Source organism: Pseudophryne corroboree, chromosome 4 (assembly GCF_028390025.1).
Source record: "Pseudophryne corroboree isolate aPseCor3 chromosome 4, aPseCor3.hap2, whole genome shotgun sequence".
In the NCBI taxonomy this organism is placed as follows: domain Eukaryota; kingdom Metazoa; phylum Chordata; class Amphibia; order Anura; family Myobatrachidae; genus Pseudophryne; species Pseudophryne corroboree.
Window position 1 is genome coordinate 446,726,745 of NC_086447.1, and position 27,991 is coordinate 446,754,735.

The 27,991-nt window shown below is 47.1% G+C and overlaps 1 protein-coding gene across 1 annotated transcript in view; it reads right to left on the bottom strand.

Moving 5' to 3' along the window:
- ZNF292 (zinc finger protein 292) overlaps window positions 1-25,256 on the bottom strand; it is a 126,793-nt gene extending 101,537 nt beyond the window's left edge. Inside the window, exon 1 of the mRNA XM_063916944.1 lies at window positions 24,856-25,256. Coding sequence (XP_063773014.1) covers window positions 24,856-25,020 — 165 coding nt within the window. The 5' untranslated portion in view covers window positions 25,021-25,256. The remainder of the gene's footprint in view (window positions 1-24,855) is intronic.
- Between the last annotated feature and the right edge of the window lie 2,735 nt (window positions 25,257-27,991).

Consider the following 27,991-nt stretch of genomic DNA (forward strand, 5'->3'; position numbering starts at 1 on the left):
ACACCCTGGTCCTTGGAGACAGGGTTATCAGCTGATGCATCTGAAGATGCGATCCGGACCACTTGTCCAACAGGTCCCACTGAAAAGTTCTTGCATGGAACCAGCCGAATGGAATTGCTTCGTAGGAAGCTACCATTTTTCCCAGGACTCGCGTGCAGTGATGCACCGACACCTGTTTTGGTTTTAGGAGGCCTCTGACTAGAGATGACAGCTCCTTGGCCTTCTCCTCCGGGAGAAACACTTTTTTCTGTTCTGTGTCCAGAACCATCCCCAGGAACAGTAGACGTGTCGTAGGGACCAGCTGTGACTTTGGAATATTTAGAATCCAACCGTGCTGATGTAGCACCTCCCAAGATCCCTACCCCGACCAGCAACTGCTCCCTGGACCTCGCCTTTATCAGGAGATCGTCCAAGTACGGGATAATTAAAACTCCCTTTTTTCGAAGGAGTATCATCATTTCGGCCATTACCTTGGTAAATACCCTCGGTACCGTGGATAGACCAAACGGCAACGTCTGGAATTGGTAATGACAATCCTGTACCACAAATCTGAGGTACTCCTGGTGAGGATGGTAAATGGGGACATGCAGGTAAGCATCCTTGATGTCCAGGGAAACCATGTAATCCCCCTCGTCCAGGCTTGCAATAACCGCCCTGAGCGATTCCATCTTGAACTTGAATTTTTTTATATATGTGTTCAAGGATTTCAAATTTAAAATGGGTCTCACCGAACCATCCGGTTTCGGTACCACAAACATTGTGGAATAGTAACCCCGTCCTTGTTGAAGGAGGGGCACCTTGACTATCACCTGCTGGGAATACAACTTGTGAATTGCCTCTAGCACTGCCTCCCTGCCTGAGGGAGTTGTTGGCAAGGCAGATTTGAGGAAACGGCGGGGGGGACGTCTCGAATTCCAGCTTGTACCCCTGAGATACTATTTGAAGGATCCAGGGATCCACCCGTGAGCGAGCCCACTGATTGCTGAAGTTTTTGAGACGGGCCCCCACCGTACCTGGCTCCGCCTGTGGAGCCCCAGCGTCATGCGGTGGACTTGGAGGAAGCGGGGGAGGACTTTTGCTCCTGGGAACTGGCTGTATGCTGCAGCTTTTTCCCTCTACCTCTGCCTCTGGGCAGAAAGGACGCGCCTTTAACCCGCTTGCCCTTATGGGGCCGAAAGGACTGTACCTGATAATACGGTGCTTTCTTTGGCTGTGAGGGAACATGGGGTAAAAATGCTGACTTCCCAGCTGTTGCTGTGGAAACGAGGTCCGAGAGACCATCCCCGAACAACTCCTCACCCTTATAAGGCAAAACTTCCATGTGCCTTTTAGAATCTGCATCACCTGTCCACTGCCGAGTCCATAACCCTCTCCTGGCAGAAATGGACATTGCACTTATTTTAGATGCCAGCCGGCAAATATCCCTCTGTGCATCTCTCATGTATAAGACTGCGTCTTTAATATGCTCTACGGTTAGCAATATAGTGTCCCTGTCTAGGGTATCAATATTTTCCGACAGGGAATCTGACCACGCAGCTGCAGCACTGCACATCCATGCTGAAGCAATAGCTGGTCTCAGTATAATACCTGTGTGTGTATATACAGACTACAGGATAGCCTCCTGCTTCCTATCAGCAGGCTCCTTTAGGGCGGCCGTATCCGGAAACGGTAGTGCCACCTTCTTTGACAAGCGTGTGAGCGCTTTATCCACCCTAGGGGATGTTTCCCAACGTGACCTATCCCCCCTGGCGGGAAAGGGTACGTCATTAGTAATCTTTTAGAAATTACCAGTTTCTTATCGGGGGAAGCCCACGCTTCTTCACACACTTCATTTAATTCCTCAGATGGAGGAAAAACTACTGGTAGTTTTTTCTCTCCAAACATAATACCCTTTTTTGTGGTTCCTCGGGTAACATCAGAAATGTGCAACACATTTTTCATTGCCTCAATCATGTAACGTGTGGCCCTATTGGAAGTTACATTAGTCTCATCGTCGTCGACACTGGAGTCAGTATCCGTGTCGACATCTGTGTCTGCCATCTGAGGTAGCGGGCGTTTTAGAGCCCCTGATGGCTTTTGAGACGCCTGGGCAGGCACAGGCTGAGAAGCCGGCTGTCCCATATTTGGTATGTCGTCAAACCTTTTATGTAAGGAGTCGACACGGTCGCGTAATTCCTTCCACATAACCATCCACTCAGGTGTCTACCCCGCAGGGGGTGACATCACATTTATCGGCATCTGCTCCGCCTCCACATAAGCCTCCTCATCAAACATGTCGACACAGCCGTACCGACACACCGCACACACACAGGGAATGCTCTGACAGAGGACAGGACCCCACAAAGCCCTTTGGGGAGACAGAGAGAGAGTATGCCAGCACACACCAGAGCGCTATATAACACAGGGATGAACACTATAACCGAGTGATTTTCCCTTATAGATGCTTATATATATACTGCTGCGCCTAAATTTAGTGCCCCCCCTCTCTTTTTTACCCTTTGTAGTCTTGAAACTGCAGGGGAGAGCCTGGGAGCGATCCTTCCAGCGGAGCTGTGAGGGGAAAATGGCGCCAGTGTGCTGAGGGAGATAGCCCCGCCCCTTTTTCGGCGGGCTTCTCCCGCTTTTTTTATGGATCCTGGCAGGGGTATTTTTCACATATATAGCCTCTAGGACTATATATTGTGATTATTTTGCCAGCCAAGGTGTTAATATTGCTGCTCAGAGCGCCCCCCCCCCCCAGCGCCCTGCACCCATCAGTGACCGGAGTGTGCGCTACCTTGTTGAAGACCGAAGTCTTCTGCCGCCGATTTTCAGGACCATCTTCTTGCTTCTGGCTCTGTAAGGGGGACGGCGGCGCGGCTCCGGGACCGGACGATCGAGGTCGGGCCCTGTGTTCGATCCCTCTGGAGCTAATGGTGTCCAGTAGCCTAAGAAGCCCAAGCTTTCTTTTAGTTGTGCCCAGTCTCCTGCGGAGCCGCTATTCCCCATGGTCCTTACGGAGTCCCAGCATCCACTTAGGACGTCAGAGAAAAAATATGACCAGATAGCGCTTTTATATATATATATATATATATATATATAATATGCCAATTCTCACTCACTGCGTCGCTAATGTGCCCCCTCCTCTTTTTTCCAGCCTGTGAAGGTCAGCAGGGGAGAGACCAGGAAGCCAGCGTTTTCCTCATGCAGCTTCTGTGGAGAAAATGGCGCTGGTTAGTGCTGAGGATCAAGCCCGGCCCACCCGACGGCGGGCTTCGGTCCCAGTGATTTTTCAATTAAAATGGCAGGGGATCATAGATTTACTGCCTCCGCAGCCTAATCAATCTGCATTTGCCCAAATGTGAGGTTTATTGCTGCCCAGGGCGCCCCCCCTGCGCCCTGCACCCATCAGTGCTGCTGTGTGTGTGCGCGACTGGGAGCAATGGCGCGCAGCTTACCGCTACACGCCTTTGCTCATGAAGATCTGATGTCTTCTGCCGCCTAAGAGGTCTTCTGCCTTCTCATCCGGGACGAACCCCAGGTGAGACCTGTGTTCCAACTCCCTCTGGAGCTAATGGTGTCCAGTAGCCTTAGAAGCAGTGCCCAACTTGACAAGCCAGCTCTGCTTCTCTCTACTCGGTCCCACGATGCAGGGAGCCTGTTGCCAACAGGACTTCCTGAAAATAAAAAACCTAACAAAATTCTTTTAAAACAGAAAACTCTGGAGAGCTCTCTGCAGTGCACCCATTCTCCTCTGGGCACAAGATCTAACTGAGGTCTGGAGGAGGGGCATAGAGGGAGGAGCCAGCGCACACCCATAGTCAAAGTTCTTTTTAGGTGCCCTATCTCCTGCGGAGCCCATCTATACCCCATGGTCCTTACGGAGTCCCCAGCATCCTCTAGGACGTAAGAGAAATATAATGTAATTATGTTGAAAATTGAATATTTGACCTTCTGTTCCTGTTGCATTTTACAAATAAAGGGAGTGATTCAATTGTGTCACCCCGCAGCTTTTGGTTGGTACTAACCACTGCATACCAGGAACATCCCATAAGACCCACCATTTAATAACTCTTTGACCCAGTCATCTAGTCATCACAATTTTGCCCTTGTCAAAGTTGCTCAGATTTTTATACTGCCCATTTTTCCTGCTTCCAATACATCAACTTCAAGAATGGAATGTTCATTTGCGGCCTGATATATCCTACCCCTTTACAGGTGCTATTGCATTGATATAATAAATTCTACTCACTTCACCTGTCTTTAATGTAATACATTTAGATTAAAAACGTGTACTGGAAATAAGGATTCTTAGGCAGGTTTTTCAGGGAAAGTGTCTTTACTGGCATCAGATACTGAACACAGCTTACCCAGGCTTAGGCCTGGTCACACAGGTACATAACTTAAAATAAAACAAATGAAAAGTAAATGGCACTCCCCGTGCTCAACAGCCATCCTGCTGCAATGACCTGCAGCCACCATCTGCCATGTTTCTCCTGGCACAGCCAATGTCCACAATCCCTGGCACTATAAAACGGCAGTCTACTCACTGGCCTCTAAAAGGCATCAGTGCAGTGAGTGTATGGGAGTTTTAAACCCCTCTCCTGCTTCTGACTTCCTGCTGGCTCCGGGTGAGCTGAAAAACCCAGAATTCTATTTCTCCACTTGGAGCTGTGCAGCCCATAAAGTCCGAGGTTTCAAATCAGAATGTGCAGGTCTAGTTTTCCTCTCTCCGAGGGAGCTGATCTCACAGAAATGTGGGCAAATGTGGTGAGACAAGCCCTCTCAAAACAATACACACACACGGCTTGATAATTTTTTCTAAAATCTAGGAGCCAGGATTAAAGTGGAGAAATCAGCAACTAAAAAAGTGTACCTCAATGGCCACATATCAGAGCAACTACCCCCCATGACCACAATTAAGAGGGTACCTCAAGGCAAACCACTCTGTACCTCTCCCCTCCCCCCCCACAGCAAACAATCCCCTTCCCCCTCCAGCCCCAGTCCTGTGGCCACATCACTACCCACTCCAAAGCCGCCCAAATCCCCGGCCACAAATACACCCTCTTACAGGGTAGCTTTATGTAGATGGGAGTTTGGAGACAGTGGAGGCCAGGATGGACAGGCACAGCCCGCAATACAGGCACGCCCACAAATCTCTCTGCTTAATCTGGTCGCCATTGGGACCTGGGATAGATTGGAATACAAATATAATATAAAAAATATATAATGATGCTACATTAAAGCACTTTCTTCCCAAAGAGTACTATACCAAAAAACCATCAGAGTACGCAAAACTCAGTGTTAGCACTCACTTTTGGAGGATCATCACATGTCTGGAGGATGGCATTGTTGCTGTTTATAAAAGATTTTATATACTGGAAACCAGTTTCTGATTATTCTGACTGGATTCTATTGTTTTTTCTGTTCAACTGTTTGTTCATCACCATCATTCGGTCTTGTGAAAGGATTTTACAAGTTTTGTAGTATCCCAAATAAGATTTTACCCCTGAATAAGTCCTTTGGACGAAACTTGTAGGGTCTGTTGGTGCAATGTCGTCACATTCAGCAGAAAGAACCCACCAATTGAGGTCATACCCGTAAGAGTGCTGGTGGGAAATATCATCTTCTTCTGTTAGTTGTGGATATTCTGTCACCTATTTACACTGTAAGCAAAAAGTTTTAAACATTGTGTATTGTTTTTATGGAAAGAAAACATTTTCTTTTACTAATTAAACCATTTGGCCTTGCTTGTTGGGTGAATTCTTGGCAAGACGGTATATCTTTTAGGAACATCATTGGGAGTAACAATTTCTTCAAAACAACTACCATGGGGTTAAAAAAAAAAAAAATGGGAAAGGAGTCATTAATAAAAGTATAGAAACATCTGCAGTTCCAAATTGGACTTAACACTTTGGACTCCCCTTTTCAAATATGAATACTTAATTGACTGTTTTTATATTTAACTAGCTGTTCTACCCGTTCTTTGCACAGGAGTTTCCGATTTCCACTGTTGTCCGTATAAATGAATGTTAAAAATTTGGTAGAATCTATAGATGTAAATTTAAGACATCTTAATGATAGTAAATATTAATCCATGGTGTTACCAGAGGAGCACCAGTAGCAGATACGGTATAAAGTGACAGGACTATTTTTCTGGTTTTATTAAATTCTACAGACTGAAGGTACTATCCAAATTGTGACCCAATTTTCCGTTTGGGCGCTACCGTTCATGCAACGCAAGCCACGCATCTGTAATCACATAATTATGTCAACCCCCTTTTCATTGCCTTAGGGGAGGTTTATTAAAATCCTAATTACTTAGTTTTCTTATTTCCCACATGAAGATCACCTATGTTAAATTTCAGCTTCCTAACATATCGGGAAGTAAGAATTAGTGAGCGAGGGATTTCGCATATTATATATATTATATATCTTGCTAACGACATATTGTTTTGCTAGGTCGTAAGCAATGTATTGCTTCTCCTGTACACACTAGAACCGTCATGCCACTCCATTCTAGGTTAGCTGTACATTCTCACGATAGGCACACAATCTACACACAATTATTATATTGTGAATAGAAATTTCCATTCAGTTGAGGCCCACAAGTGCTAGACTCCATGATGTTGGAGGAAATAGGCAATTTCACCGGGTCGACACTTTTTGTAACAGCAAGCAGTAATTAATTCAAAGCTGTACTTATGATTTTTTTATTTGTGCATATTCTTTTACACGGTAATAAAGTATGTTTCACGAGACAGTGCTTTCACCAAACCGCTTCTCTTGAGAAGAGATAATAAGAATTTACTTACCGATAATTCTATTTCTCGTAGTCCGTAGTGGATGCTGGGGACTCCGTCAGGACCATGGGGAATAGCGGGCTCCGCAGGAGACAGGGCACATCTAAAAAGCTTTTTAGGTCACATGGTGTGTACTGGCTCCTCCCCCCATGACCCTCCTCCAAGCCTCAGTTAGGTACTGTGCCCGGACGAGCGTACACAATAAGGAAGGATCTTGAATCCCGGGTAAGACTCATACCAGCCACACCAATCACACCGTACAACTTGTGATCTGAACCCAGTTAACAGTATGATAACAAAACGAAGTAGCCTCCGAAAAGATGGCTCACAACAATAGTAATAACCCGATTTTTGTAACAATAACTATGTACAAGCATTGCAGACAATCCGCACTTGGGATGGGCGCCCAGCATCCACTACGGACTACGAGAAATAGAATTATCGGTAAGTAAATTCTTATTTTCTCTAACGTCCTAGTGGATGCTGGGGACTCCGTCAGGACCATGGGGATTATACCAAAGCTCCCAAACGGGCGGGAGAGTGCGGATGACTCTGCAGCACCGAATGAGAGAACTCCAGGTCCTCCTTAGCCAGAGTATCAAAATTTGTAAAATTTTACAAACGTGTTCTCCCCTGACCACGTAGCTGCTCGGCAAAGTTGTAATGCCGAGACTCCTCGGGCAGCCGCCCAGGATGAGCCCACCTTCCTTGTGGAATGGGCATCTACATATTTCGTCTGTGGCAGGCCTGCCACAGAATGTGCAAGCTGAATTGTACTACAAATCCAGCGTGCAATAGACTGCTTAGAAGCATGAGCACCCAGCTTGTTGGGTGTATACAGTATAAACAGCCAGTCAGACTTTCTGACTCCAGCCGTCCTAACTATATATATATATATATATATATATATATATATATATATATATATATATATATTTTTTTTTTTAAGGCCCTGACCACGTCTAGTAACTTGGAGTCCTCCAAGTCCCTAGTAGCCGCAGGCACCACAAGAGGTTGTTTCAGGTGAAAACGCCGACACCCCTTCATGAAGAAACTGGAGACGAGTCCCAGTTCTGTCCCGTTCAAATGGAAAATTTTAATATGGGCTTTTGTAAGACAAAGCCGCCCATTCTGACAATCGCCTGGCCGAGGCCAGGGCTAACAACATGGTCACTTCCCATGTGAGATATTTGTCAACAGCATGGTCACTTTCCATGTGAGATATTTCAAATCCACAGATTTGAGCGGTTCAAACCAATATGATTTTAAGAAATCCCAACACTATGTTGAGATCTCACGGTGCCCCTAGGGGCACAAAAAAGCTGTATATGCAATACATCCTTTACAATCTGGACTTCAGGAACTGAAGTCAATTCTTTCTGGAAGAAAATCTACAGGGCCGAAATTTAAATGTTAATGAACCCCAATTTGAGGTCCAAAACACTCCTGTTTTCAGGAAGTGTAGAAATCGACCTAGTTGAATTTCCGTCGTGGAGCCTTCCTGGCCTCACCCACGCAACATATTTTCACCACATGTGGTGATGACGTTGTGCGGTCACCTCCTTCCTGGCTTTGACCAGGGTAGGTATGACCTCTTATGGAATGCCTTTTCCCCTCAGGATCCGGCATTCAACCGCCATGCCGTCAAACGCAGCCGCGGTAAGTCTTGGAATAGACATGGTACTTGCTGAATCAAGTCCCTTCTTAGCTCCCCAGGCCCTTAGTCCTCTGTGAGCATTTCTTGAAGTTCCGGGTACCAAGTCCCTCTTGGCCAATCCGGAGCCACTAGTATAGTTCATACTCCTCTATGTCTTATAATTCTCAATACCCTGGTTATGAGAAACAGAGGAGGGAACACATACACAGACTGGTACACCCACGGTGTTACCAGAACATCCACAGCTATCGCCTGAAGGTCTCATGACCTGGCGGAATACCTGTCCCGTTTTTGTTCGGGCGGGACGCCATCATGTCCACCTTTGGTCTTTGCCAACGGTCCACAATCATGTTGAAAAACTTCCCTATGAAGTTTCCACTCTCCCGGGTGGAGGTCATGCCTGCTGAGGAAGTCTGCTTCCCAGTCGTCCACTCCCGGAAAGAACACTGCTGACAGTGCTATCACATGATTTTCCGCCTAGCGAAAAATCCTTGCAGTTTTCACTGCCCTCCTGCTTCTTGTGCCGCCCTTCTGTTTACGTGGGCGACTGCCGTGATGTTATCCCACTGGATCAATACCGGCTGACCTTGAAGCAGAGGTCTAGCTAAGTTTAGAGCATTATAAATTTGCTCTAAGCTTATTTATGCGGAGAGAATTCTCCAGACTTAATCACACTTCCCTGGAAATTTTTTCCCTGTGTGACTGTTCCCCAGCCTCTCAGGCTGGCCTCCGTGGTCACCGGCATCCAATCCTGAATGCCGAATCTGCGGCCCTCTAGAAGATGAGCACTCTGTAATCACCACAGGAGAGACACCCTTTTCCTTGGATATAGGGTTATCCGCTGATGCATCTGAGGATGCGATCCGGACCATTTGTCCAGCAGATCCCACTGAAGAGTTCTTGCGGGAAATCTGCCGAATGGAATTGCTTCGTAATAAGCCACCATTTTTACCAGGACTCTTGTGCAATGATGCACTGACACTTTTCCTGGTTTTAGGAGGATCCCGATTAGCTCGGATAACTCCCTGGTTTTCTCCACTGGGAGAAACACGTTTTTCTGGACTGTGTCCAGAATCTTCCCTAGGAACAGTAGACGTGTCGTCGGAAAAAGCTGCGATTTTGGAATATTTAGAATCCACTCGTGCTGTCGTAGAACTACTTAAGATAGTGCTACTCCGACCTCCAACTGTTCTCTGGACCTTGCCCTTATCAGGAAAGCGTCCATGTTTCTTTTAAGAAAAATCATCATTCCGGCCATTACCTTGGTAAAGACCCGGGGCGCCGTGGACCATCCAAACGGCAGCGTCTGAACTGATAGTGACAGTTCTGTACCAGGAACCTGAAGTACCCTTGGTGAGAAGGGCAAATTTGGACCTGTAGGTAAACGTCCCTGATATCCAGTGACATCATATCGTCCCCTTCTTCCTGGTTCGCTATCACTGCTCCGAGTGACTCCATCTTGATTTGAACGCTTGTATGTAAGTGTTCAAATATTTCAGATCTCACCGAGCCGGTTGGCTTCAGTACCACAATATAGCGTGGAATACTACCCCCTTCCTTGTTGTAAGAAGGGTACTTTGATTATCACCTGCTGGGAATACAGCCTGTGAATTGTGTGAGGGGGAGACGTCTCGAATTTCCAATGTACACCTGGGATATTACATGTAGGATCCCGGAGTTCCCTTGCGAGTGTTGCTGAAACTCTTGAGATGACCCCCTACCGCACCTGAGTCCGCTTGTACGGCCCCAGCGTTATGCTGCGGACTTGGCAGAAGCCGTGAGGAGCTTCTGTTCCTGGGAATGAGCTGCTTGCTGCAGTCTTCTTCCCTTTCCTCTCCCCCTGGGCAGATATGACTGGCCTTCGCCCGCCTGCCCGTATGGGGACGAAAGGACTGAGACTGAAAAGACTGTGTCCTTTTCTGCCAATATGTGACTCGGGGTAACAAAAGGTGGATTTTTCAGCTGTTGCCATGGCCACCAGGTCCAATGGACCGCCCCTTTATACGGCAATACTTCCATATGCCGTCTGGAATCTGCCTCACCTGACCACTGTCGTGTCTTCGTCTGGCAGATATGTACATCACATTTACTCTTTGATGCCAGAATGCAAATATGCCTCTGCGCATCACACATATATAGAAATGCATCCCTAAAATGCTCTATAGACAATAAAATCCTGTCCCTGTCAAGGGTATCAAAATTTTCAGTCAGGAAATCCGACCAAGCCCCCTCAGCGCTGCACATCCAGGCTGAGGCGATTGCTGGTCGTAGTATAACACCAGTATGTGTGTATATACTGTTATGATATTTTTCAGCTTCCTATCAGCTGGCTCCTTGAGGGCGGCCGTATCTGGAAACGGTAACGCCATGTTTTTTATATGCGTGTGAGCGCCTTGTCCACCCTAAGGTGTGTTTTCCAACTCGCCCTTACTACTGGCGGGAAAAAGGGTATACCGCCCATAACTTTCTGTCGGAGGAACCCCACGTATCATCACACACTTCATTTAATTTATCTGATTCAGGCAAAACTACAAGTAGTTTATTCCCACCCTACAAAATACCCTTATTTGTGGTACTTGTGGTATCAGAAATACGTAACACCTCCTTCATTGCCCTTAACATGTAACTTGTGGCCCTAAAGGAAAAATACGTTTGTTTCTTCACCGTCGACACTGGGGTCAGTGTCCGTGTCAGTGTCTGTCGACCGACTGAGGTAAATGGGCGTTTTTACAAGCCCCTGACGGTGTCTGAGACGCCTGGACCGATACTAATTTGTCCGCCGGCTGTCTCATGTCGTCAACCGGCTTGCAGCGTGTTGACATTATCACGTAATTCCATAAGTAAGCCATCCATTCTGGTGTCGACTCCCTAGAGAGTGACATCACCATTACAGGCAATTTTCTCCGTCTCCTCACCAACATTTTCCTCATACATGTCGACACACACGTACCGACCTACAGCACACACATACAGGGAATGCTCTGATAGAGGACAGGACCCACTAGCCCTTTGGGGAGAGAGAGGGAGAGTTTGCCAGCACACACCAAAAGCGCCATAATGTATATAACAACCCTAGAAGGTGTTGTTTCTATATATGGGCTCTTAATATATAATTATATCGCCAATTTATGCCCCCCTTCTCTTTAACCCTGTTTCTGTAGTGCAGGGGAGAGTGGGAGCCTTCCTCACCAGCGGAGCTGGTCAGGAAAATGGCGCTGAGTGCTGAGGAGAATAAGCTCCGCCCCTTTCACGGCGGGCTTTTCTCCCGGTTATTAGGAAAACTGGCCTGGGTTAAATACATACATATAGCCTTAATGGCTATATGTGATGTATTTATTTGCCAAATAGGTATTTATATTGCTGCCCAGGGCGCCCCCAGCAGCGCCCTGCACCCTCCGTGACCGTGTCAGTGAGCCGTGTAGCAACAATGGCGCACAGCTGCAGTGCTGTGCGCTACCTCTCTGAAGACTGTGAAGTCTTCTGCCGCCTGTTTCCGGACCTCCGTTCCGCCGTCTTTCTTCAGCGTCTGTAAGGGGGATCGGCGGCGCGGCTCCGGGACGAACCCCAGGCTGACCTGTGTTCCGACTCCCTCTGGAGCTCAGTGTCCAGTAGCCTAAAACTTCAATCCTCCTGCACGCAGGTGAGTTGCAAGTCTCTCCCCTAAGTCCCTCGTTGCAGTGATCCTGTCGCCAGCAGGAATCACTGATTAGAAACCTAAAAAAAAACTTTACTAAACAGCTCCTTAAGAGAGCCATCCAGTTTGCACCCTTCTCGGACGGGCACAAAAACCTAACTGGGGCTTGGAGGAGGGTCATGGGGGGAGGAGCCAGTACACACCATGTGACCTAAAAAGCTTTTTAGATGTGCCCTGTCTCCTGCGGAGCCCGCTATTCCCCATGGTCCTGACGGAGTCCCCAGCATCCACTAGGACGTTAGAGAAAGTGAGTAAAACTGTGTTTCAGGGGTGTCAAAAAATATTGGAAGCAATTCAAAAGGCATAACAGGGATATAGCTCCTGGAATAATTGTAATGAGCTACAGTATTCAGTGCACCTCATGTGTTAAGTGTGAGGTGCGATGCAGTCAATTGAATTGCTCCGGGCACTTAATCTAGGAGCTACAGATGTTTCCTCATTCAACTTTGCTGCAGTCACGCCAAACAGCTCTGTTTGGCATGCCAGGTCGTGTAAGAACGTCTGGCGTCTTTTTGCAAAAATGCATCTTAATTTCATCGCAATGTGATTAGGACGCATGAGGAGACTCTTATTAATTTGCTATATCTCTTTGTGCGACTGAATCTCTGAATCTGTACACAAAGTGCTACAATGTAGCAGATGCAGCGTTTTTCCCAATACAAGTTTTTTTCTGCCCGTATACAGACTTAAACTGGGTACACATTATGATTTTTTTTACTTTTTGCCTGATCCAGACAGATCGGAACGACAAATTGTTAAAATCTTCTAGTGAGTACCCACCATGATGTCGCCTGCAAATGCAGCATGGACCTCACACCCCCAGGCCTTCACTCTGCAGCTGCCAGTTCCCATCACCGCTGAAGTTGTGCTGGGTACACATTGTTTAATGTGTACCTAGCTTTATTCACACAGAATATACAAGTGTCATATCAAATGAATCAGCATAGTCTATCCGTGCGTCCCAGTCAAAATGAGTTGGGATTAAGACGCATTTTCTGTAAAAAAAATAAGAATTTACTTACCGATAATTCTATTTCTCATAGTCCGTAGTGGATGCTGGGGACTCCGAAAGGACCATGGGGAATAGCGGCTCCGCAGGAGACTGGGCACAAAGTAAAAGCTTTAGGACTAGCTGGTGTGCACTGGCTCCTCCCCCTATGACCCTCCTCCAAGCCTCAGTTAGGATACTGTGCCCGGACGAGCGTACACAATAAGGAAGGATTTTGAATCCCGGGTAAGACTCATACCAGCCACACCAATCACACCGTACAACTTGTGATCTGAACCCAGTTAACAGCATGATAACAGAAGGAGCCTCTGAAAAGATGGCTCACAACAACAATAACCCGATTTTTGTAACAATAACTATGTACAAGTAATGCAGACAATCCGCACTTGGGATGGGCGCCCAGCATCCACTACGGACTATGAGAAATAGAATTATCGGTAAGTAAATTCTTATTTTCTCTAACGTCCTAGTGGATGCTGGGGACTCCGAAAGGACCATGGGGATTATACCAAAGCTCCCAAACGGGCGGGAGAGTGCGGATGACTCTGCAGCACCGAATGAGAGAACTCCAGGTCCTCCTCAGCCAGGGTATCAAATTTGTAGAATTTAGCAAACGTGTTTGCCCCTGACCAAGTAGCAGCTCGGCAAAGTTGTAAAGCCGAGACCCCTCGGGCAGCCGCCCAAGATGAGCCCACTTTCCGTGTGGAATGGGCTTTTACAGATTTTGGCTGTGGCAGGCCTGCCACAGAATGTGCAAGCTGAATTGTACTACAAATCCAACGAGCAATCGTCTGCTTAGAAGCAGGAGCACCCAGCTTGTTGGGTGCATACAGGATAAACAGCGAGTCAGATTTTCTGACTCCAGCCGTCCTGGAAACATATTTTCAGGGCCCTGACTACGTCCAGCAACTTGGAATCCTCCAAGTCCCTAGTAGCCGCAGGCACCACAATAGGTTGGTTTAAGTGAAATGCTGAAACCACCTTAGGGAGACATTGAGGACGAGTCCTCAATTCTGCCCTGTCCGTATGAAAAATTAGGTAAGGGCTTTTATAGGATAAAGCCGCCAATTCTGATACACGCCTGGCTGAAGCCAGGGCTAACAGCATTACCACTTTCCATGTGAGATATTTCAAGTCCACAGTGGTGAGTGGTTCAAACCAATGTGATTTTAGGAATCCCAACACTACATTGAGATCCCAAGGTGCCACTGGAGGCACAAAAGGAGGCTGTATATGCAGTACTCCCTTGACAAACGTCTGAACTTCAGGAACAGAAGCTAGTTCTTTTTGGAAGAATATCGACAGGGCCGAAATTTGAACCTTAATGGACCCTAATTTGAGGCCCATAGACAGTCCTGTTTGCAGGAAATGCAGGAATCGACCCAGTTGAAATTCCTCTGTAGGGGCCTTCCTGGCCTCGCACCACGCAACATATTTACGCCAAATATGGTGATAATGTTGTACGGTTACATCCTTCCTGGCTTTGATCAGGGTAGGGATGACTTCATCCGGAATGCCTTTTTCCTTCAGGATCCGGCGTTCAACCGCCATGCCGTCAAACGCAGCCGCGGTAAGTCTTGGAACAGACATGGTCCCTGCTGGAGCAGGTCCTGTCTTAGAGGTAGAGGCCACGGGTCTTCCGTGAGCATCTCTTGAATTTCCGGGTACCAAGTCCTTCTTGGCCAATCCGGAGCCACGAGTATAGTCTTTACTCCTCTCCTTCTTATGATTCTCAGTACTTTTGGTATGAGAGGAAGAGGAGGGAACACATACACTGACCGGTACACCCACGGTGTTACCAGAGCGTCCACAGCTATTGCCTGAGGGTCCCTTGACCTGGAGCAATATCTGTCCAGTTTTTTGTTGAGGCGAGACGCCATCATGCCCACCTTTGGTTTTCCCCAACGGTTTACAATCATGTGGAAGACTTCTGGGTGAAGTCCCCACTCCCCCGGGTGAAGATCGTGTCTGCTGAGGAAGTCTGCTTCCCAGTTGTCCACTACCGGAATGAACACTGCTGACAGTGCTATCACATGATTTTCCGCCCAGCGAAGAATCCTTGTCACTTCCGTCATTGCCCTCCTGCTTCTTGTGCCGCCCTGTCTGTTTACGTGGGCGACTGCCGTGATGTTGTCAGACTGGATCAATACTGGCTGACCCTGAAGCAGAGGCCTTGCCTGACTTAGGGCATTGTAAATGGCCCTTAGTTCCAGGATATTTATGTGAAGTGACGTTTCCATGCTTGACCACAAGCCCTGGAAATTTTTTCCCTGTGTGACTGCTCCCCAGCCTCTCAGGCTGGCATCCGTGGTCACCAGGACCCAATCCTGAATGCAGAGTCTGCGGCCCTCTAGGAGATGAGCACTCTGTAACCACCACAGGAGAGACACCCTTGTCCTTGGAGACAGGGTTATCCGCTGATGCATTTGAAGATGCGATCCGGACCATTTGTCTAGCAGATCCAACTGAAAAGTTCTTGCGTGGAATCTGCCGAATGGAATCGCTTCGTAAGAAGCCACCATCTTTCCCAGGACCCTTGTGCACTGATGCACTGACACCTGGCCTGGTCTTAGGAGCTTCCTGACTAGGTCGGATAACTCCCTGGCTTTCTCTTCCGGGAGAAACACCTTTTTCTGTACTGTGTCCAGAATCATCCCTAGGAACAGCAGACGTGTCGTCGGAATCAGCTGCGATTTTGGAATATTTAGAATCCATCCGTGCTGTCGTAGTACTATTTGAGATAGTGCTACTCCGACCTCTAACTGTTCTCTGGACCGTGCCCTTATCAGGAGATCGTCCAAGTAAGGGATAATTAATACGCCTTTTCTTCGAAGAAGAATCATCATTTCGGCCATTACCTTGGTAAAGACCCGGGGTGCCGTGGACAATCCAAACTGCAGCGTCTGAAACTGATAGTGACAGTTCTGTACCACAAACCTGAGGTACCCTTGGTGAGAAGGGCAAATTGGGACATGGAGGTAAGCATCCTTGATGTCCAGAGACACCATGTAGTCCCCTTCTTCCAGGTTCGCTATCACTGCTCTGAGTGACTCCATCTTGAACTTGAACCTTTTTATGTAAGTGTTCAAGGCTTTCAGATTTAAAATGGGTCTCACCGAGCCGTCCGGCTTCGGTACCACAAACAGCGTGGAGTAATACTCCTTTCCCTGTTGTAGGAGGGGTACCTTGATTATCACTTGCTGGGAATACAGCTTGTGAATGGCTTCCAATACCGCCTCCCTGTCAGGGGTAGACGTTGGTAAAGCAGACTTCAGGAACTGGCGAGGGGGAGACGTCTCGAATTCCAATTTGTACCCCTGAAATACTACCTGCAGGATCCAGGGGTCCACTTGCGAGTGAGCCCACTGCGCGCTGAAATTCTTGAGACGGGCCCCCACCGTGCCTGAGTCCGCTTGTAAGGCCCCAGCGTCATGCTGAGGACTTGGCAGAAGCGGGGGAGGGCTTCTGGTCATGGGAAGAAGCTGTCTGTTGCAGTCTTTTTCCCCTTCCTCTGCCCCGGGGCAGATATGAGTGGCCTTTTGCCCGCTTGCCCTTATGGGGACGAAAGGACTGAGCCTGAAAAGGCGGTATCTTTTTCTGCTGCGAGGTGACTTGGGGTAAAAAGGTGGATTTCCCAGCCGTTGCCGTGGCCACCAGGTCCGATAGACCGCCCCCAAATAACTCCTCCCCTTTATACAGCAATACTTCCATATGCCGTTTGGAATCCGCATCCCCTGACCACTGTCGCGTCCATAATCCTCTTCTGGCAGAAATGGACATCGCACTTACTCTTTATGCCAGAGTGCAAATGTCTCTCTGTGCATCTCGCATATATAGGAATGCATCCTTTAAATGCTCTATAGTCAATAATATATTGTCCCTGTCCAGGGTATCAATATTTTCAGTCAGGGAATCCGACCAAGCCACCCCAGCACTGCACATCCAGGCTGAGGCGATTGCTGGTCGCAGTATAACACCAGTATGTGTGTATATACTTTTAAGGATATTTTCCAGCCTCCTATCTGCTGGCTCCTTAAGGGCGGCCGTTTCTGGAGACGGTAACGCCACTTGTTTTGATAAGCGTGTGAGCGCCTTATCCACCCTAGGGGGTGTTTCCCAACGAGCCCTAACCTCTGGTGGGAAGGGATATAGTGCCAATAATTTTTTAGAAATTAGCAGTTTTTTGTCGGGGGTAACCCACGCTTCATCACACACTTCATTCAATTCATCTGATTCAGGAAAAACTACGGGCAGTTTTTTCACACCCCACATAATACCCCTTTTTGTGGTACTTGCAGTATCAGAGATGTGCAAAACCTCCTTCATTGCCGTGATCATGTAACGTGTGGCCCTACTGGAAAATACGTTTGTTTCTTCACCGTCGACACTGGATTCAGTGTCTGTGTCTGGGTCCGTGTCGACCCACTGAGGTAACGGGCGTTTAATAGCCCCTGACGGTGTTTGAGACGCCTGGACAGGCACTAACTGAGCTGCCGGCTGTCTCATGTCGTCAACAGTTTTCTGTAACGTGCCGACACTGTCACGTAATTCCTTAATTACGGCCATCCATTCAGGTGTCGACTCCCTAGGGGGTGACATCACCATTATAGGCAATTGCTCCGCCTCCACATCATTTTCCTCCTCATACATGTCGACACACAAGTACCGACACCCAGCACACACACAGGGAATGCTCTGATAGAGGACAGGACCCACTTAGCCCCTTGGGGAGACAGAGGGAGAGTTTGCCAGCACACACCAGAGCGCTATATATGTATAGGGACAACCTTACAATTAGTGTCTATCCCTTATAGCTGCTTATATCTGTTATTTTGCCAAATAAGTGCCCCCCTCTCTTATTTACCCTGTTTCTGTAGTTGCAGGATGCAGGGGAGATTCTGGGAGCCTTCCTACCAGCGGAGCTGTGTGGGAAAAATGGTGCTGTGTGCTGAGGAGATAGGCCCCGCCCCCTTCACGGCGGGCTCTTCTCCCGCTTTTTTCTGGAAAACTGGCAGGGGTTAAATACATCCATATAGCCCAGGAGCTATATGTGCTGTATTTTTTGCCAAATAAGGTAAATTCATTGCTTCCCAGGGCGCCCCCCCAGCGTCCTGCACCCTCAGTGACCGAAGTGTGAAGTGTGCTGAGAGCAATGGCGCACAGCTGCAGTGCTGTGCGCTACCTTATGAAGACAGGAAAGTCTTCTGCCGCCGATTTATGGACCTCTTCTTGCTTCAGCATCTGTAAGGGGGCCGGCGGCGCGGCTCCGGGACCCATCCATGGCTGGGCCTGTGATCGTCCCTCTGGAGCTAATGTCCAGTAGCCTAAGAAGCCCAATCCACTCTGCACGCAGGTGAGTTCGCTTCTTCTCCCCTTAGTCCCTCGATGCAGTGAGCCTGTTGCCAGCAGGTCTCACTGAAAATAAAAAACCTATTTAAACTTTTACTCTAAGCAGCTCAGGAGAGCCACCTAGATTGCACCCTTCTCGTTCGGGCACAAAATCTTAACTGAGGCTTGGAGGAGGGTCATAGGGGGAGGAGCCAGTGCACACCAGCTAGTCCTAAAGCTTTTACTTTGTGCCCAGTCTCCTGCGGAGCCGCTATTCCCCATGGTCCTTTCGGAGTCCCCAGCATCCACTAGGACGTTCGAGAAATAATAAATAAATATATAGATCTATATATAAAAATAACAACCACACACCAGGTATCTCAAGCTGCATGGCATATTGAGGCTAGATGTACGAGGACACATCTATACTAATTGAATTGTGCCCATTATAGCTATACGTAAAGGTGCTGCCCACTTTTTGACATAATTAATCTGCTCCCCACTATATCATACGGAATAAAGAGCATTACTTCTCTGGAACACCTTGCCACTCAAGTGTGCCAATGTTTGCTGGAATAATGCCATGACTCAAAACTACAATCCAAACTCTCCAACAGAACAGCATTGCAATGACAATTTACTATACAGATGAAATATTATATTTATTTATATTTTATTTATGTAAATATGTATATATTTATGTTAATATATTTGTTATTATATTATATAATTGTCATATTAACAATTGTCTATAAGTCTGTAAATGTGATCATTATGCAAATTCCATTTTTTTTTTTATACCTATAGGTATAAATGCTAAAAGCGTAATAAATATTTTTATTCTAGAAAATACATATAAACAAAATAAGCAATATATAGAAATAAGGTAAATATGTACCCATGCAAAAACACACAACAAAACTCAACACAAAGACAATATATATGAAAAAGTGGGTATGTATACATCAGAAGAATAAAGAACACGGGGGTGATATATTACACCTGCATGATATCGCTTCCTGTTCGCCTATTTACTGATGTGAAGCAGGAAGCAGTAGCGCCGAGATGTATAAACATCTCGGATACTGAAGTGGCCCAGAGTGCATCAGCCTATTGCTGATGAGTTTTTTCTCACCCCCTCAGCCGGCTCACTGGGCATGCATGAAATATCGTTATTATAGCGAGATCTCCTATGCAGCCTGGAGACCGCAGCTGCCACAGCCAGGGACAGCACTGTCCCTGCTGTGGTGAATGAGCAACCTACAGCTGTTGGAACGGTCAGTACTGAACATTCATTCATTGCCTCACATATTGGTGTGCTATTTTATAGTTAGCAGCGCTGAACACACTTCTCATTCATACACTTCTCCCCATAATGATATTTAATACACCCACCCCACAATTTAAGTAAGATGCTGTTAATCAATTGCACTTCATTATTTCATCAGATGTGCTACCAAATCTATATTAAAGCATACCCTTTGGCAATTCAGTTTGGAGCATTCATGACTGTGTGAACATTACAATATGGAGAGAATTCATTGGAGAGGTCTTGCGGCTCATCATGCTGGACATACACTGTACAATTATTCGCCAGATCATCTGCCGGATATGGCTGGTTGAAATAAAAATCTGGTAATGGATCAGAGCAAATAAGTCGATTATTTGCTCCCAAAAACTGGAAACCAGTCAAAAACTGTTGTACATACAAATTGGTTAAATCACGCATTTAACCAATTTGTCTGCACAGGTTTTTATACTTTGGTTAAATGTTATTATGCATAACTAAAAACCCAGAAACCTGAACAACTATGGCTTTCTTCGTAGGGCATGTCTCCAAAAAGATCCCCAAACACACAGCAAAGTGGAGCCATTTGCTTTGACTTAATTGTTGTTAGCGTCGGTAGGATAAACTTGCCGGCAGTGTGACAGCCAAAGGCAGGGAATCTCTAATAACCACACGCAAAGGGGATCGGTTTATGGCGGCTTGCTTGGCATCATCAACATGGAAGTGCAATGGTTGAAGTCTTGGGAAATCTGCTTTAGCAGTGTTTTTTTTGGCGCATTAATTTCCATCCATCCGGGTGCGTCTTATTTAGGCAGTGGCATGGTATTCTTTTAGGCTCCATTCTGCAAACCTGTCCGAACGATGTCTTAATATAGGATTCAACTATGGGTTGGTCTTGGCAAAGTTTTCGAATGTTTTCATTTCTCCAGCTGTTTGTTTGTTTTATTTGTAGTGTGCTTCGGAAGCACCTCATCTGTTAACGTTCCAGACATTTTAGGTTGTTTTTAAGGATTGTCTAGGATGCTGAACCATAAAGTAATATTGTTCTATCCAATGCGTTGAATACCTTAATTTTTGTGGAAATATCCTGTTGGCTCCAGAGGCTTTTTTTCAGAGATGCAAAGGCAGCTGTGGCAGAACCTATAGGACTTGTGATGTTCCATGCAGCAGCTATCTGTTGACCATCGATAGTTGAACCCAGGTATTTAAAAGGTATCCACTTGTTCAATGATGTTTCCATCTAGATTAGCTGCACAGGCAACATCATTGAACAAGTGGATACCTTTAAATACCAGCGTTCAACTATCAATTTGGTTAAAGCGCACAACAACATTAATGTCAAAAATCAAATGGCTACCACGGCAAGAACTTCATTTCAACTATCACGCACAATTGTGGGGACAGAATGATTTAGGGATGCCTTGCAATCATTGAGTTCACTATAAAATTATCTTTGTACCAATGTCTTCTAGATCAGGGCTGGCCAAACCGGTCCTCGAGATCTACCAACAGTTCATGTTTTCCAGGCCTACTGGAGATCTGTAGAATTGTCAGTTAGGAATGAATGCAGCACATCTTAATTGGTAATGACTACATCTGTGCACCAGCTAGGTGGTCTGGAAAATGTGAACTGTTGGTAGATCTCGAGGACTGGTTTGGCCAGCCCTGTTCTAGAGTAAACCGTAGGGCTACCCGACCAACAGCTGAATCTTGGCAGAAACTAGTTCACTGCATTCTATAGCACTCAGACCAAAATCATAACTTCATTGTTGAAAAAGGTGCCCAAAAAAGAATTTCTCCCATGCAGTTTTGAGTGGAGGGATGGGTCAAAAAGGATGCAAGAGACTGATAAACTCACATAGAAAATGATTATGTTATTTCTGCTAAATGTGGTTATACAAACTACTGAATCACTGGGCATATTTTTTCACACATGGCTTTTTACCATTATCTTATGGTTCACTGAATAAACACTGAAAAAGTTATCTTCACAAGGGCAAATTATTTAATAAGATTAGATTTTTCAAGTTGTAGGACTTGGTGAAGACTAGAGACTGTAAAAAGACAGAATGAAGCAGGGTGTACTCTTTTTTACATGAATCTGCATGCATTTACAGTGCTCTTTCACTTATTTTGAAGGTCAAGAAGTTTGTTTTATAGTTTATGTAGTGCTAATTTTTACTTTCTGTGTTACATTTTATTCAGCAGGGGAAAGAAAGTTGGGTATTTGGTAATTTTAAAATGTCACTGTCAAAAGAGACTACAAACTGGTTCCAATATTTAGATAGACAATGGGGTCGATTCAATTCGGCAACTTATGAATAGCGCTGGGAATTAGCTCCCGACGCTATTCAATTCAGCTAAAGTTAAGTCGGCGAATGCCCGTTCTCGCCGACTTAACTGGTTGTTTTATCGGCAGAACGAGCATTCTCCAACTTAACTCCCCACCGCAATGCTGATTCCCGACAATCAGCCTTGCGGCTGCTCTTTTGTCGGTTTTCTTCTCTCATCCCCCCCGGGGGTGAGAGAAGTATTCCCGACAACTGAGGGTAACTAGTCGCCGTATTGAATAGCGTCGGGAGCTAATTCCTGGCGCTATTCAACTGTAGCTGAATTGAATCGACCCCAATGTCTAGGTTGACCCCCATATGATCGACATGCATTAAGTCGACAGTGACAAAGGGTTGAAACTGGAAAAGGTTGATGGGTACAAAATATTGACATGTAATGGTCGACACCTCGCTTTAAGGTTTGTTTGGTTTTTTTTTTTTTTACACTTTTTTCATACTTTACCATCCACATGGACTACGATTGGCAACAGTGGGGTAAATGTATTATAGCGGCACGAATCTCATTACCGAGGCGTAGCAGGAAGGGACATCGCCAAGATGTAAGAACATCTTGTCAGCCAAAGAGGCCCTGCACATCACCTTAGTGCTGGTGCAGTGTCTCCCTGCCCGGCCAGCTGCACTGCGCATGAGCAGGATCTCTCTACTCATACGAGATCCCCTGCGCAGTCCGGAGCCAGCACCCACCACTGCCAGGGACAGCTCTGCAACTGCTGTGGTGTATGGGCAATGCCACATTCAGCTGGTAAAATAGACAGCTGCAGGTGTCGGACGATCGGGGATGCTGACTGTTCATACATTACCCCTCATATCAGCCTATTAAATAGCAGCACCTATATGGACAGGGGCGCATGTGCCTGCACCACCGCTTTTATACATGGGGAGAAGAGGTATAGGTGCACATCACGTGCATTGACATGGCTTCTTCCCCATAATGGAGGGTAATACATTTACCCCAGTAACCTGTGCAGAGCGGGGACGTGGTACACTAACTGGGGTTTCCTGTGCTCCGACAGTGAAAAAGACACCAAAAAATTAAATTCAATTAAAATGTTGTGAGGACCTTTTGCCAGTGTAGACCATATGGGGTCGACCTAATGATCGACCTAGACATTGTAGGTCTTCTATACCACACCCACTAGAAAGTTTTATTTAATCTACATCATTGCATATGGCAACTTTATATTTGAAAGGAATGACTTAACTCAAACTACCCTGAGGATAGGAACTTTTGGGACACATGAAATCTGCTGCCCAACCAGCTTATGATCTCTTCATGTCATTTGGAAAAATGAAGATAGACATTTGATCTATCGCCAGTACATCACACTTTCATTTGCACCAGTTTCATAAATGAACAGATTTTGACCCTTAAGTCAGGTACACACCAAGCGATCAATCATACGATATATAGTTCCGAGTCAGATTGGAACGATATACAGTATCAGCCACATCTCTCACTGTGTACCCACAATAGAGCGCTCCCACAGGTTGTTCCCTGTGTCTTCCTTTTGGGCATGCTGCATGCCCAATGGAACTATGCCACACATTTTAAATATGGTGGGCAATGATACATCACGCCGTTGTCCACTGCATCATGAAACTTGTATGGACGGTGTGTGATGTATTGTAGCGTCGCTGGGACACATCGTTTAGTGTGTACGCAGCACGACTACCAAATTCCTCATTAGAGAAAAATTGTAAACTGTGTACAATGAACACATTTTTGGCATAAATTTACAACGTACAACATAAATCTGCATGTTATTGCAAAGCCTGTATCATATTTATACAATTCAACAGTATAAACCATTACACAAAGTAAAGAGCCACTATTCTACAGTAGATGCCAGGCTTAGCTTGTGCCCGGGGACTAGCAGGCCAAGGAAGAATCCCTGAACCAACAAAGAGGGCAGACAAGCTGGGATGGGACAACGGGAGACGGAAACAAACCCAAGTGTAGCAACATGCTGCTAATGCATGAGAGAGAGCATTATGGCTGGGGACGTGTTATTCAGGGGTTAATAGATAATCCCCTTAGTGTCTGTGCTACAGCAACTGGATGAAACGTGAATGGAGACGGGAGGAGGTGTGAGCAGCATCCCCCCCTCACAATGCATGCTACCCGCACAGGCTGTAATGTGACCGGGTGGGTGGAGGCTCTCCCTCTGCAGATCCTATCACAGAACCCTCCGATGGGAGGAGCGAGCGATACAATACACAACACGGTACCCTACATAGCGTTACAGGGCCGATTACACAAAGGTGGCAGAAGGCGGGCGGCTGCAGCGCTGGAGGGCGGGGAGATGTATGGAGGATGTTGTCTGTCAGAGCCGGGATGAGGCCAGGGAGGTCATGCACCCAGCAGTATCCACAGTGGTCACATAACCCTCCGTGCCATGCAGCAGCAGCACTGCAGGCTAGGCGACCAGTGTCAATACCCGCTCCCAACATGAAGCCCGGTCAGCCGTGCGCCGCCACTAGGATACGGAGGCAGGGGGCACAGCACCGGGGCAGGGAGCCCGTCTGCCCTGTGATGGCACGGCGAGTGACAGGCCTGCACATGTATGGACCATGTAAACACACAATGGAGCCTGTGATCCCGCCCAGCACCCTGCTAGCCTCCATTACAGCAGCAGCGGGGAGCCCGCTCGCCCTCCGAGCCCGCACTGGCCGCTGACGGCTGGGGGTGCGAAGGGTACGGTGCACCCGCCCTGATCCCCCCCTCTCGCCCGCTCCCAGCACTGACCTGACAGAAGCGCTGGCAGTAGTCGCTGGCTGCCTGCACGGCCTCGTCCTCTCCCACCTCCTGCAGGCGGCTCTCCAGCTCCCGCAGCCTCTCTTCCAAGCGGGGAATCTCGGCGGTAATGTCCGGGACGGGGCCGCTGCTGCTCTCGGCCTCCCCGTCCGCCATATTCACACCCCGCTCCGTCTCGTACACACAAACTCTCCCTCATACACAGCCACTCAGCGTCACTATCCACAATGCCACGTTCCGACGTCGTACAGCTCACGTCATTTTGGGGAGGGTCACGTCCTCCTGCTCTCCGGCGCCGGGCACACACCGCTGTGCTGCTGCAGGGATGTAGCTGCCGCCCGCTCCTGCTTACAGCGCCACCGCCGCGCTATTATCCCTGGGGGAGCCGCACTGACGCCGGTCTCCGGGGCCGCGCAGAAACCGGCAGCAGCTCCCTCGCAGCTATGGGGTGTATCCGGGGATGGTCACAAGCATTGCAGGCAACAACACATATGACAGCAGTACATGCATGGGGAATGGGGATTGCATATAACTACGCACTTTTATTCAGTACAACTGGGTGTATTTCCTATTTGTGAAACGTAAATGCTAAAATACTGAAGCACAGGAAAAAAAATCAAAGAGGGGGGAGGATAAGTGTTGCATACTGTATCAAATGAAACTTCGGTACATAAACCCATCAGATAGTCCATATTACAATATACAAGGTTATTTGACATGAGAGGCCAAATATTTATTCTTTTTGCACGTCAGGGTCCTGTCTGGGCTTGTGCTCCACCCCTCCCAGCTTTCTCACCTATCCATGCACCAGGCCATATACTCATTCCCAGAATACAACGGGGATTGATACAACTACTACTTAAGTAGCTAATGGTTTTTCCAAAAATATACCCCAAATTGTCGATTTTTTTCATTATGATATTATGTAAATAAGAGGTAGTTAAACAAGATCAGTATGTTTATTAACAAATCTGCAGATTTGTTAATACAATTAATGAACAAAGGTTGTTTAAATAATTTGACCATTTTAAAAAAAAATCAACAATTTTGGGGTATTTAAAAATATATATATTTTATTCAGTTAAAAAAAAAAAAACTTTACTGTGTAACATATACACATACTGTATACCATAATTTTTTGTTGTTGTTGAACATAATTATATTTTACTTCACCTTCTTGCAGTCCTGCAAGACAGTCAGCTAGCTGCAGGGTGTGATAAGGATCATGTGAATCTTGATCCTAAGGATCGCCCATGACCCACTGCGAGGGCAACAGAGCTGCTGGGTTATCCCATCAGCCGGGGGGAGAGAAGCCGGTCTCCTGAGCCTCAGCTGCAAGAAGACTACCTTCCTGCAGCTGTGATTGGGTGATCATTTTAGGATTGCCACCCTTCTGTAGCCTTAACGGCAAAATGAGGCAGAGGGGAGGTTGCCACAGCAACTGAGATGCCTGTCATGTGAGCAAAGTCTGGCAGTTGCTGGAAGATTAGCCTCTAGCAACTGGCTGGAAGCTCCTCTGACACAGCTGCACCAGATGTGACCGTGTCAGGCAAAGTCCAGCTTGGCATGGTCACATCCAATGCGACCACATGAGGCAACTGGTTAATAAAATATTGCTAACAATAGAATTTCTCTATCGTCCTAGTGGATGCTGGGGTTCCTGAAAGGACCATGGGGAATAGCGGCTCCGCAGGAGACAGGGCACAAAAAGTAAAGCTTTTCCGATCAGGTGGTGTGCACTGGCTCCTCCCCCTATGACCCTCCTCCAGACTCCAGTTAGATTTTTGTGCCCGGCCGAGAAGGGTGCAATCTAGGTGGCTCTCCTAAAGAGCTGCTTAGAGAAAGTTTAGCTAGGTTTTTTATGTTACAGTGATTCCTGCTGGCAACAGGATCACTGCAGCGAGGGACTGAGGGGAGAAGGAGTCAACTCACCTGCGTGCAGGATGGATTGGCTTCTTGGCTACTGGACATCAAGCTCCAGAGGGACAATCACAGGTACAGCCTGGATGGTCACCGGAGCCGCGCCGCCGGCCCCCTTGCAGATGCTGAAGACAGAAGAGGTCCAGAATCGGCGGCTGAAGACTCCTGCAGTCTTCTAAAGGTAGCGCACAGCACTGCAGCTGTGCGCCATTTTCCTCTCAGCACACTTCACACGGCAGTCACTGAGGGTGCAGGGCGCTGGGAGGGGGGCGCCCTGGGAGGCAAAATGAGTACCTATAAAGGCTAAAAATACCTCACATATAGCCCTAGAGGCTATATGGAGATATTTAACCCCTGCCTGATTTCTCAAAATAGCGGGAGACGAGCCCGCCGGAAAAGGGGCGGGGCCTATCTCCTCAGCACACGGCGCCATTTCCTCTCACAGCTCCGCTGGTCAGGACGGCTCCCAGGTCTCTCCCCTGCACTGCACTACAGAAACAGGGTAAAACAGAGAGGGGGGGCAAATTTATGGCGATATTTTTATATAACAAAGCAGCTATAGGGGAGCACTTATTATAAGGCTATCCCTGATATATATATAGCGCTTTTGGTGTGTGCTGGCAAACTCTCCCTCTGTCTCCCCAAAGGGCTAGTGGGTCCTGTCTTCATTAGGAGCATTCCCTGTGTGTCTGCTGTGTGTCGGTACGTGTGTGTCGACATGTATGAGGACGATATTGGTGTGGAGGCGGAGCAATTGCCAAATATGGGGATGTCACCTCCTAGGGGGTCGACACCAGAATGGATGCCTTTATTTATGGAACTACGGGATAGTGTCAACAAGTCGTTTGACGACATGAGACGGCCGGACAATCAATTAGTGCCTGTCCAGGCGACTCAAACACCGTCAGGGGCTGTGAAACGCCCTTTGCCTCAGTCGGTCGACACAGACCCAGACACAGGCGATGACTCCAGTGGTGACGGTGACGAATCAACCGTATTTTCCAGTAGGGCCACACGTTATATGATTTTGGCAATGAAGGAGGCGTTACATTTAGCTGATACTACAGGTACCACTAAACAGGGTATTATGTGGGGTATGAAAAAACTACCTATAGTTTTTCCTGAATCAGAAGAACTAAATGACGTGTGTAATGAAGCGTGGGTTGCCCCTGATAAAAAGCTGATAATTTCAAAGAAATTATTGGCA